Here is a 13,290-nt window from a genome sequence, read left to right on the forward strand (position 1 = left end):
GTTTTTTTGTTTGTTTCTGACATACTGTTTTGTAAGGTGTTTTTATGGGTGAAAAATAGGAAACTATTTTGATCACAATATTACTTTTCTTTGAAAAATAATGAATGCTGGCATTGGAGCATCGTATCTAACTTTGGCTAGTATGACCTTCAAGTAAGCAGAGGGCCTGAAGTTAATTCATGCTATGCAGTCCTCAGATATATGCCTTTAGGATATAAGAGGTAGTGATAACTTCATATTTGAGAGTTCAGAGAACAAATACTTTATCTTGTCCTTGGGGTACTTTGGGGTTGGATTTTTTTTTTGCTTCACTGTCCCTTGCAACAATAACAACAGTGTGTTTTGTTACATGAAAAGATTGATTGTGGAGCAAAAAAAAAAAAAAAAAAAAAACTTTGGAGGTTTTTCTTCAGAGCTAAGGTATTGCTGCATCTTGCAAATAAATGTTTGGTTAGCTTACAGTGCAACTTAATGAGCAGTTTCTAGTATAGGAGGTGGCTTGTCTGATCTCTGTCTGTGGGGTAGGCAGCAGAAGTATGCTGTACGTTCTTCTCTTAAGATACTACTGTTTCAGCCATGAGGTAATCACACCAAAAAGTCAAGTATAGCAAGGAGTGATACTTTGAGCAACCAGTGTGACTGGGGGGTGTGAGGTGCTGGGTCAGGCATGAAGGTGCCCACAACTTCAGGTAGTCCCTTAAAGCTTGTGCGTTTTTCTCCCTTTTCAATTTCAGTTCATCAGATAAAAGATTTAGTTAAAGAAATTATTTGAGCACAGGGAGTGTCAAAAAGGCCATACTTTGCTAGCTCAGACTAGTTTTCTGTCTCTCGGAATGTCTGAGCAAATAGTTACAGAAAATACCCTAGCATATATAGAGTGCCATTGACCTGGGCATATTCTTTCAGTTTCAAGTGGTTGGTTGTTTATTAACTTTGGAGCTGTTGCTAGATCTGGTTTTGCAGCTATATTTCTGGACTTTAAAGCATTTTGTGGTAATTAAAAGCTGAAGGCATGGGTATGTGGTCCAAACTTCAGTTTTTAACCAGTTACCCGATAATTTCATTCTGCTTTAATCCTTTGTGTTTGGTAAATAATGAATAATCATTTTGTTCTTATTCACCAATCACATTACTTGTGAGTTTGTATATACTTTCATCACTTTTTTCCCAAGTTCCTAGAGTTTTTTTGCATTCCCAGAGTTACCTTCAGGAGTCAGGAGGAGCACTTTGTCATTGTATATTTAGTGTGTGTCTAGTTAGTAGGTTATTAGCAGGTGAAGTAGAGGATGGAAAGTAATCTTTTGTACCTAGTTTGATTTGGATGGAGTGTGTGATAACCTAGCAGTTAAGATTTGATGGAGTAGTTAAAGCTTACAAGAAGTCTGCAACCATGTAAAAATTTTGGTGTATGTTACAAATTTGAAGTTCATAAAAATGAAGCTCAGGATATAACTCAATGCAAAAGCATTTTCCTTTATAAACTTTATTTTTAAAGCTGTCTGTTTCTCTCCTCTCTATCATCTACAGCATTCAGCACATAATAACAATTGCACCATTTTTTTTTTCATTGCTGCAGCTTGCTTGTGAGTTTATTAGCATTTAACAGCAGGTTGAATAGACATTATAAAATGGAGCAATGATAAAATATTTAGATCTATAAAGAAAATATGCTGCATTTTAAGATCAGCAACTAGAGAAAAAAAGGTTGCTTGCCTTAAAATTGGTATTAGAGGTTTACCTTTTAAGTAAAACATCCTAAAAATACACCTCACCCCAACTTTGAAGCTTCTAGTACTACACTTGTTAAAAAAAACTTCCTGTTGCAATTTGTAATCAGACTAGTAAATTATATAATTTTTACAGCTTCAAGAAACTCGTAAACACGTGAGAGAAGATGACAAGATCTAGATCAAGATCACCACGATGGAAACCAAGGTAAATATCTACAGCTTGTGTTCTGAAATGTAGCTCTATGTAAGAATTTGTTGGACCTAAAACTTGCATTAGAGAAAGAAAATTGCATGCAGAATTGCAATTTGTAAAATGTGTTTTGTAATCTATAGTTTATTGTACAAGCTGAACACCTGTAATTTTTTTCCAGCTCATGATTTTATTACAATTTCTCTTAAACTAGAAGTGTTCAGTTTTTGCAGTCTGCCAAGAACATTGTTCACCTTTCGTGTTCTGGGGTTTACAAGTACCTTAAGCACAAAATCCAAGCTCCAAACTAGTTAAGGTTATTTTTACTCAAGCACCGCCCTGTGCGTTTAATGTCTGTAACTCGCTTCTATTTTGCTTCTTGGCCTACAGGGAGGAACTGTTAAAAAACCCCTAGTTTTGTGTTTTTTTAAAAAAACTTCCTAGTTCAAACACCTTGGACTTTCTGAGGTTTGGGGCTGGTTTGTAAACTGATCTTTAGCACAGTTAGATATGCCTTGCAGCATAACATGGACTGAAAACTTGTGGAAAGTGGGAGTTGTTGCCCTTCTCCTTGGACATTAGCCTAGTAGCACGTGTCTTTGACGTTTGTCACCAGAATAACATCCAGCTTACTTCATGCTGTGAGTTACCTGCCTCATTTTTAAGACTCGCAGTGCAAATTTGAGGTGCTAAAACCAGGAGGGTGGAATACAATTTCAAGCTTTTGAGAATGTGAAATTACTTTTCTGCTGGTTTTGGGTATCTTTTTGAAACAGGCTGAGTTGTGATGACCAAGACCAAGGGAGTTTGGATAACTCAGAAAAATGTGTGGGATTTTTTATTTGTTTCTTTTGTTTTTAAAAAGAGAGATCTTATCCATGTCTGTTCTAGATTGATAGCTGTGGATGTCATTTGAGTAAGGGCAGCCCCAGCTCTCATTAAAATGCAAGCCCTAACCAGACCAATGTGGGAGGGCAGCTGCGGTGTGGGTGCTGTTGGATGTGAGCCATTATGGTTTTAGGGACATCTATGGTTTTGAGTTTGAACTCATTTGCAAAAATTGAGTAAATAGTTGTGCCAAACTGTTTATTTGCAATACATGCACAAAGGAAGTGGCTTGACTTCTTTCAACTTAAGTTTTTGTTTGTTTTTTATTAAAGAGCATGTCAAGAGTGTGCAGTGAATACTTGAATACAAGCAGAATTGTTACGTCTGCGATTACTTTCTGGTTCTTGTTAGTGGCCTAAGCTATTTTTTCTTTATTTTAAGGAGATATTGGCTAAAAACTCATAACAGGTTGCCCTTGTTTTTTGTAACTGTAGGTGAAAATGCAAAGCTAAGTGATGCAATTGGATCTTTAATTGCAAAAGCTGCAGTAAGTGCGGAAGTGCACGTGTGTACATGTGTGAACATGCATACAATTATCCAAAAGGCCAAAGCATCTTTCTCAAACTTGGTTTTTTCTGCAGGAAAAAGCCTACCTGTATGACAGTTTAAATATATTTTGTAATGCTTTCAGTCTTTCAGTTTCGAAGGTTGTTTTGGCGTGCAAAGAAAACCTGAAGAGGCATTTTTCCTCCCTTTTTGAATTTCTTTATACACAGTTTTTCCTTCCCTTTTTTCCTTGGCACTGAAATAGATAGGGAATGCTTGAGAAGTGTGAAAATATGTGTAACAGTTGTTTTTGACATAGTGGAAACTTCATGTATATTAAATTATTTTTAGTTTTAAATGAAAACTTCAAAGAGACAAAAATGATTGACTTACTACAATTTCAAGTGGGTATTTTTGCTATGAAAACTTTCAACATAGTAAAAGTAAGCCTGGTACAGTAGCCAGGAAAATGCCACTTTGATATCTCGTGTTAATTTTTTTACAAGCTGATTAAAATTATGTACTAAACTCTACTTCCTTAGGAAATAGATGTTTTCATTAAGAAATTGATTCAATTTCATGGAACTACTCAAAGTGGATTTTATTTTTGCTTTAGGTCCTTATCTCCAGCGTTTAGGAGCCCAGAGCACCATAGGCAAAGGCATGCTCATATTAATTATGACTGTGAATATAAAAGCTTTCGTAAGGACCCAAAAAAGTCTATGCCTTGGAGAACAGAAGATGAGAAATATGGACAAAGCAATTCCAGGTTTGCACCTCATGGAAATAACCACCAGAGAATATATGAACGTAGGTCACCTTCACCAAACCTGAAAAGAATTCCCATGGAAGATGCTTATAGTCATAAGCCCTACAGAACACATTCATCTGAAAGGACTGAAAGCAATAGAAGATGCCAATTACCACCAAAATACTCGGAAATACCTTATAAAGAGCATGATCGTCCGTTTTACCAGCACAAAGTGGAGGACAGATACATGTTTGATCACTACAAAGTCACTGGAAATGAAAAAGGAATGAAACCTTTCCATAGACCGTTAGGGGCTTCATGCAAACTTGAAAGAAAATGGCATGAAGATGATTTGAGGCACCAGAGGTTACATGAAGAGAAGTATGGTCAGTCTCCAAGAAGAGTTTCTGATGAATTTACGGCAAGGAGCTCTTTACAGAAGAGGTATAGGAATAAAATAATTAAACCCTGGGTATTGTGGTGTAAAGCCTCAAGTGAAGGTCTGTTTTCATTATAGTTGAAGATATCCACCTTGAAACACGTTGGCCACTTTGTAGTTTAATTATGGGCGACTGGTAGTAGTGAAGTATTTGTCTTTTAAGTAAATCGTATTGCTGGCTAGAGTATGAAAGGATAATATTTCCCTCTTAAGAGCCCCTGCACATCTGTACCTTGGCGCGAGGGATTATGGGTTAAGTTGCCACGCATTCTGCTGTCCAACATTCTGCACATATAAGTTCTCGCTTTCTTCTCTAGTGCAAGTGTAAATTGCTTTATGTCAACACAGGTATCCTGAAGATCACGATTACAGAGAATATGGGCACACGTCTAAAAGGGCTAAGGAAATGGAGAGGTATGACGGTGGAGAAGTAGCACGAAATTCCAAGTGGAAGCAAGAACGTTCTTTTCCACCCTGCCAAGAAAAGGAGGAGCAAAGATATCCAGGTGCCCAGTCCCACCGGTCGGCTGAGAGGGAGTACTTGGGGGGGTCTGTGACAAAGATAGCCTATGAATACAGTCACAAACGGCGCAGGCATCCGGATGGGGAAAAGCCTTTTCCAGACGACAGAGGTCAGAAGTACATGAAGCAGGAAGAGCAGAAGTACGGCTCTTCTAAGGGTGCCCGGAACAGCAAAGAGTTAGATTACTTTAGTGGTGGAAGAGCGAGACGGACTGAAGAACGGCACGTGGAGGATCCTGTTAAATACAGTTCAAAGAAGGGCTGCAATGCTTGTGTTAACTCTTCCAAAACGGATGTTGAGCTGAGATCTTTTAAAAACAAACTGAATGAAAGAGTAAGGAAAGATGGCGAATTGAGGAAAAACGTAGATTCCTCCAATAGCCAGCGTGACTCAAGTCATGCTGTTTCAGATGTGAAAATGTCAGAAGCCAACTGTATGAGAGAACATCTCACAGTCAAAGTGGATATGAAGAAAATGGTGACCAAGTACAGGTATTGGTTTTCCTTCACCTTTGCTTTCTTTGTGTCTCTTTACAGTTTATGAATATTGGAGGAAAGCACGGTTTCTTTAGGAGGTAACCAGGACAAACTGTGATTATACCTTTTCAGTTTCATTTCTTTTAAAATGGTAACTTTCCTGTCTGGGCAAGTTAACTATTAAACCTCTATTAAAACAAACAAATAAAACCAACTGACCAACAAATAGAACCAACCAACAAAAAAAAAAAAAAACAACAAAAACCCCAAAACATTTTATAGAGATTTATGAAGTGAAAAGAGCAGATATGCCTGATACAAACCTGTAGTTAAGAGTTGGTTAAGATAAGTAAATGTGTGGGGTTTTTTTAGTTAAAAACACCCCCCCCCCCCCAAAAGCAAAGCCCAAATGCAGAAAAGCCTAGTCCTGTGCTTTCATCTGAAATACAATGGCAGTTTTTAACTGTCTTCCCTTCTTTTTTCTAACCTTTAAATGCATAAATCTCAAACACATATTCAGATGTTCAAGATCTCAAGTTCAGTAAAACTGCCAAAAGTGAGAGATCTCAGAGTTGTCATTTATTGTAACAAAGTGGCAACCTGTTGAGGCATCAGAACTGAAAAGCAGTAGAGTCTGCTTACATTTATCTTCTGTGTCATACTTGTGTTTGCATTTAGCATTCCCAGTGCTGGCTGCAATGGAAGAAAAGGTGGCAGTACTATGAAACTTCAGATGATAAACACATGGTAGAGAGTATGCAGCTTGCTTTTGCTAGATTCTTGCAGGGTTTTCTGGTTTGTTGCCTTGCTATTGCAGGGCAGGATATCTTATGTTGGTAGTAATTGCTTTTGGAAGAGATTACCTTCCTTTCCAAAATGATCAGCCTTAATTTTAAAGGTATTTTGCCTCTTGTCCCAAATAAAACATCTATAAGAATTTTTTTCTCTTTGCACTATTACAAGAATATGTAATACAAGGGAGAGTTACAAAGACAAGTTACTGCAATGTAAAGGGCTAATATTCAAGACTGAGGAAAGGGAGACGGAGTAGTGCCTGCTCCCACCATTGGGCTAGGACAAGGATTTGACTTCCTGAGTGATAATGTTAGGAAAATTGTTGGGTTTTGTTGCAAACCCACAGGATGATTCTTCTATCTAGTAGCTTCTCACTGCTGTGTTTGAAGGTCATGCACAATGGACGTGATAATTGTTTGCAGACCAAAGAAACTGCTATGTTGATTAAAGCTAATTTAATGTGTGGACAGTTTGCTCCTGCAGCCTAAAGTGCTAAATATTTTATTTGTTCAAAGATAAGAAGAGTAATTTTACAGAAGCTGATGACTCGGAATATTCATGCTGCCTACTTTAGGCATTTAAGAAACACTCGACTTGAAATGACTCAGCTAAGAAGAATAGTTTCTTTATAAACCTGGGGAGCAGGTAGAGAATTCAAATATCTAAACCTGAGGTTGCTTGAATTCCTTATTGTATGCATTTATTTCCAGTTTGCTAGGGGAAAATAGATGATTTGTGGCATCTGCTAGAGGCTATTTCTTATACAATTTTTATATGGAATTCTAGTCTTTAATGCTTCTAATACAGGATGGCCAGGCACATAATCACTTTGCAGAATGACCAATTAAAAGTCTTTATCCTAAAAGCTTTTACATGAGCTCTTGAGAGTCCTTAATTTATCTTTTAGAATGACAAGCATTTTTCTTGCAACAAGAACTGTAGGGTTGGTGAAGTGTTGACTTTCTTGTCAAAATAATTTTTGAGCAGCAGCGCAACCATTTGGGGTGTAAACTTACTTAGAATGAGTAAAAATTTACAAAAAGATGGTAAGCACGCTGTTAAATTCACACGCTGCTACTGAAGCAGTTTCACTGCTGTTTCACTAGGCTCAAGTGATGATTCAGTTCCTAAAGATGAGAGACTTTTTTTTTAATCTCTGAACTGTTCTTGAAAATTGCCTGGTAGCTCCTTCTAAACAAGACACAGGCATAGTTGCCTTTCAGAATTATTCTAAAGATGTCTATCAGGATCTTAATTTTATCTAGATTTGATAATCTAGTTGAATTAAGTTTAAAATCCAGAAATTTTGTATTCCTGAGAGTGAAATCATCTTGTCATATTTTATTATAGATTTTCTTCCTAGTTTTCCTTACTAGTTTTTTAATTTAAAAAAGGAACAAAATGAGATTTTGGCTTTTAATCCCATTTATTCCTAAAATCAACTTCTTAATTTATTGTTTTGTTCTACTTGTCTATTTCAAGTTTTCAGATTTAGATATTTCCTTTAAAATAAACTAAAATTTTTTTATTCTAGGACTGCTTCTAGTCACACTACAGAGAGACAGATGTCCCATGATCTGGTTGCGGTTGGCAGAAAAAATGAAAATTTTCATCCGGTGTTTGAGCACATGGAATCTGTAACACAAAACATTGAAAACGACCCATCAAGAGAATTTACTCAGGAAATAATCACAATTATTCATCAAGTTAAAGGTGGCTGTAATATTTGTGTAATATGTATGTGTTTGTGTATATATGATTATTAAACTCAAAGTTAATGATTTAGATATGATGTCCCTGTAACTCTCAGGTGTTTGCCATTGGCTTCATTTCTATCTTGGCTTCCTTTTGTATTGTTTAAGGAAAATGTAGGTTGAGGATTTAAAGTAGTTGGGTTGAGGAGGACTGCAAGGAGATCTTAGGCCATAACTGAGGGATTATTGTGAAGATTAAAAATTAAAATGATTTTATGCTAGTATGTGAGAGTAACCTGCTTGTTTAGGAAACATGACAGGAAGAAAAGAGCTTTGCTGTAATCACAGCTCTCTAGTTATATATAGTTCCTTTAAATTTTCAGGTTATTGTTTAGCCAGGTGCATCATGTTCAGTGTTGGACTTTATATATAGATTCTAGTAATTCAAGTCCTACCATGGTAGACCTGACAATTGAGTTTAATCTTACCAAATAAAGTTGTCTAGGTTGGGCCAGCCTAATCTTTCGTTTGTGCATATTAAACTACAAGTGGAAACAGTTTGAAATTTCATTTCAGTAAAGTTGCCATGGTATCCTTAAGAGTTAATCTTTTAAAAGATAGATTTTCCCTCTGTGCATTTCAAATACTACAAATGACATTCTTGTACTTAATATCTCTTCACAGCAAATTATTTTGCATCTTCTGACATAACTCTACATGAACGGTTCTCAAAAATTCAGGATAAATCAAGTGCAAATACAAATGAAGTTAAAATACATTTGGATCCAGAAATTCACAGGTAATTATTGAAATTTTTGTCTTAAGTTATTTGCAATAAGGTCATTAATCTTCAGTACACAGTGTGAAGTTTTTATTTATTATTTTTACCTGCCTGTATCTTTAAAACATTCTATAGCCTGGTCAAGAATGCTTTTGCTTTTATAATGATGGCATTTGTTTTTATGCAGTATTTTTGTGTTCCAGGAGGATTGACATGTCTCTAGCAGAACTTCAGAACAAACGGACTGTGCCATCTGAATCTCCCCAGGTATCTTGATTGCTTAACTTTTTGGCAAGCAGTAAGTTTAAATATTATAGATGTAAGGAATGTTTTCCCATTGCTATTGGCACATAATTTTTATGTGCTGTGAAGACCACCAGTAATTCTGAGTATTTGGAAAAAAAAGCACACCTGAGCATCTTTACAGATACCAAAGTGATGTAAGAGTACTGTGTTCACTGAGGAGTAAAATGCAGATGTGTTCTCCAGGGTAGCTGAAGTGTGGTTATTCCTGCTCCTTGAACCCCTATCTGTTTTTAAATAATGTAAATACTGAGTCGGTGACTGATATGTGGTTCTTGCTTTTCCTCTGAGATTACAAAAAGTCTTAATGTTTCTTCTACCCTAATGTTACAATGACTCAAAATCCATATAGTTTCTCAGAATGCTATTTTATCCCATGCTTTCATCTGGGGTCAGAAGATTTTCTGTCTTCCCTTTTCAAGCTCTGCTTGCTATGATTTAGTTACCATTCCTTTTCTCTAGTACAGGTATGTGGAGATTCTGCTTGATTAAGGATAGTAGAACTCCTTAAGATTTACTGAAACTTACACGAATATTTATGCTTTGACAACTCCATGCAGAATTCCAGTGGTCTGTTCGCTGTTGTTTGGAAACTTGTAAAAAGGCAGATGGTGCAAGAAAGGATAATTGCTTAGGAGCACTTGTTATTGCTTTAGACTTTGGATCCTTGGGTTGATGTGAACCTGTCCTATGTGCAGACAGCTGAACTATGTTAACAGTGTACAGGGTGCTGCCCCGAAGGACAGAATCAGGTTGGTGTTCAGTTCTTACCAGCTAACTTGGCTTCAATCCTCCCTTTTAACTAGAACATTGTAAGAGTGTTAGAAGACCCAAATGATCTACGGTATGATATAGAAAGGAGAAGAAAAGAGAGATTGAAGAATGAAGATGAGAGAGTGTTTCATGTAGATGGTGTAACTCCAAGGTAATGAGCAAATAATCTTGTTGGCCCAAGCCTATAGTTCCCTTGTGTGTTCTTTTTGGGCCCTTCCACAGCTACATTCACATTTGTTGTGATTCTTTTCCACAGTTAGGCCTTAAAAGTTTGACTGGGACTGAAATTCAAATGACATACATTGCAAACTACTCTGTAATGAGGTGTTACCTTGAAAGAGGTTAAACTGCAATGGGTAAAAATGAAAAGCAAGCACCAACTATAGCACTGAATGAGAAGAGGGGACAAAATTAGTTTGAAAAAGTTTAAGTATTTTTAAACTCTTCAATGGGCCACATAACAACATTCTCCTGGTATTTTGCAGTTATGTAAAAGCATTTTAGGATGAATACATTTGTTTTGTTGCCCTACTGGTTTGATAATAAAATGTGAAATATCAGGAAATGGTATTTTTCTATGTTAACATAGAAATGTTATCTAATTTTAATCTGTGTTAACACAGATTCTTGGAGAATTTGAAAACTTAGATTTTTGGAATAGCATTTTACTCCTATGGATTTCTTCAGCAGGTTTGTTAAAGGTTTTTGCCCCAAAGGTGTTTTCTAACTTCAATCATCCTGTTTCACTTTTGTTGTTGTGATGTCAGTTGATTAGAGAGAGAGACTGTTAGTAGAAATGTTGATTAATGAATTTTCAGTGTGTAATAAAGTGTACTCACACTGTAGTCATGATTTGTAGATTGTTCTTAGTATGCTGCTCTTTGTTCATTTTAAATGCAGTCTGTAATGGCAACTAATGGCAATACACACATTTGGAAAAACAGACTTGTGAAGCTGTAGAAGAAATTTCTTGTATTTGAGATTCTTGAAACAAAAAAGGTTAACAAGTGGAGGGAAAAAATCCCTGGACTTCCTTCATTTCCCCCAACACACTTCCCCAGTTACTGTCCTGCTTATGGGAAGTGTACTTCCCTACTTTTATGGGAAGTGTAAATTTCCCTAGTAAGTATGGCTATCCTGGAGTTTGTTGTCAGAAGGGTTCCACTGTCAGGGTAATGTGGGCTGAGGGCAGTAATGGCATGAAGGATATGTAGAATTTTCCTGAGGTTGAGAGGTTTTAATAGGTCACATCAGAGACTGGCAATGCCTCTGAGCTTATTAAGTGTGCTGCTATTTTCTTCCTTAATTTATTTTGCAGCTCTGAAAACTGTTGTTTTGTGTTTCATAAAATACAAATTCTGACTTCTGGTGGTTACTTTTCATGGTAACTGTTTTATTTAGAAGTTTACGGATGCATCTGTATTAGCAATATGCTTGGTAAAAAAAATAAACCAACAAAAAAAACATCAAAATGACCAAAATCATAAAAACAAACAAGCAAAAACCCAAAGCCAGAATCGGTTGCTTGCTGGGGATGGAACCGGAGGATGTAGCTGTTCATCTGAGCTTCTGTGAGTTTGGGAATGTCGTCAAAGGGCAAGTTTTGCACAACTCACAGCGATGGCTTGGTGTTGAGGGGCTCGAGTGCGGAAAGCGTTTCCACCAGCGGAGGGCAGCAGTGACCGGCGGCACGGCTGAGCCAGGGAAGCCTGGCTCTATACCCGGGATTTCGGGAAGTAGAGCATCTCTGCTCATTTGTCGTTGCATAAGAGAGTATATAGATTGCTATGGAATTCTCTGCAATTTCAGCTTGGACTAGGAATTTGTTGATTGTCCTAGGAAAATTTACTTCAAAGCTGTCACTTGTGGTACAGATGCTAGAATAAGCTAGTTTAAAATACAGGGTGTTGATATGCTAGGGCTTTAGATATTAATTGTTCTCGCTCTCTCTCTCATACATCAGGAACCAGCAAAGCTGCAGTCTTTCAAAGTTACAAACATCTCAAGTTGATGGCTTCCAAAAGCCTGTGAGGTTCATTAAGCCGCCTTTCAGGAAATTTATTGGGAGACCTCATCTGGTAAGCTTAAATGTAGACATAGTAGCTCCTGCACTGTTGGTGTATAACTAATATTTTGCTGCATTGTCTATGCTGATGTAAATTTAACAATCTGTGATGTCTTGCCCTTTTAAATTTTGAGTGAGGCTTTTTTATCTTCTGTCTATGCTCAACAATAAAACTACTCATAATTTCACAGTTCTTGTGCAAGAGTCTCCTCAGGTATTTATTGAAGCAGAGACTAGTACATCTGTGCTAAAACCACTCTGATACCACTCTTTTTCTTTTCATAAAAGAAGTTAGTGTCTAATGCCACATTTTTTCCGCATAATGGTGTAATTACCTAAATGATAAAATAGAAGGCCTTGTTATTGAGCTAATCTGAGTCAATTGAGATAATCTGAGCTAATGTTAAATAGTTTGAGACAAAGAATACTCTCCTGCATTTATGTTGGCAGTGGTTGGAAGGGAAGGCCTGAATATTGTGTAGGTGAAACAGTGTTTCTTTTCTCTTCATCATGATAAAAGTTCTGAAAAGCACTTATTTTAAATAAAAATGAGGAGCAAATCTCAGAAATAAAGAGAAACATCTGAAATAATGTTGCTGAGGATGAAATGTTAAACAGTGGAATATCACATCTCTTGAATAATGCATTTATGAAACCTAGTTTTGGACAATTATTCTTTAGGCTATCTTGCTGTGGTGTGCTTCAATACTGAAGTGGGCAAGACAGTAGTATTAGGTCCAGTGGAAATAAATTTGTCTCTTGTGGAAGAATTGTAATCAATTTCAAGTGTTTGTGCTTGTTTAACTTGGGGAGCTGGTGAGACCAGAAAAGCTTTTTTAAGGTGTGCAGTATAATTCTAAACTACGGGTTTTTTTGTCTTTCTGATGGCTGCAAAATACGACTTACATAAGTTGTCATTCTTTATACACTGTAACTAATACCCTATGGAGATGGTTCCAGAAGCCCATGAAACTTTTCTGAGGTCCATCAAAAGTAGCTTTTATGTAGTCAATTCCAAAATGTAGCTGCTTTGCAGATGCAACAGTGCCTCCTTCAGTGTAAAGAAACACAAGTAACACACCAGTGTGTTGGTTGGTAGCACACCAGTGTTTGCCCTGCAGTGGGCAGGGCTCCATGGCATCAGAGATGCCTCTCCCACTTCCCCCTGCCCCCATACCCAGTAGGCTGGGGATAGGCAAGATCTTGGGAGGGGACATAGCCAGGACAGCTGACCCAAACTGACCATATGACATCATCTGCTCAGCTAAGAGAAAGGAAATAATAACAATAATAGCTCAGAGAAAATGAGGATAATGTGGGAGGTAATCGGTTATTGTGGCATTTGTCTTCTGAAGCAATGTCAGTGTACTGAAACTCAGCTTCCTGGGAAGTGGC

General features: G+C 37.1%; 1 protein-coding gene across 2 annotated transcripts in view; it reads left to right on the top strand.

Moving 5' to 3' along the window:
• Window positions 1-13,290, top strand: part of BCLAF3 (BCLAF1 and THRAP3 family member 3) — a 32,986-nt gene that overhangs the window by 5,880 nt on the left and 13,816 nt on the right. For both annotated transcript variants that reach the window (XM_069001441.1, XM_069001515.1), the window contains exons 2-9: window positions 1,864-1,935; window positions 3,911-4,489; window positions 4,833-5,498; window positions 7,813-7,991; window positions 8,657-8,771; window positions 8,957-9,020; window positions 9,863-9,981; window positions 11,794-11,908. In XM_069001441.1, coding sequence (XP_068857542.1) covers window positions 1,895-1,935; window positions 3,911-4,489; window positions 4,833-5,498; window positions 7,813-7,991; window positions 8,657-8,771; window positions 8,957-9,020; window positions 9,863-9,981; window positions 11,794-11,908 — 1,878 coding nt within the window. In that variant the 5' untranslated portion in view covers window positions 1,864-1,894. The remainder of the gene's footprint in view (window positions 1-1,863; window positions 1,936-3,910; window positions 4,490-4,832; window positions 5,499-7,812; window positions 7,992-8,656; window positions 8,772-8,956; window positions 9,021-9,862; window positions 9,982-11,793; window positions 11,909-13,290) is intronic.

Source organism: Aphelocoma coerulescens, chromosome 1, assembly GCF_041296385.1.
Source record: "Aphelocoma coerulescens isolate FSJ_1873_10779 chromosome 1, UR_Acoe_1.0, whole genome shotgun sequence".
In the NCBI taxonomy this organism is placed as follows: Eukaryota; Metazoa; Chordata; class Aves; order Passeriformes; family Corvidae; genus Aphelocoma; species Aphelocoma coerulescens.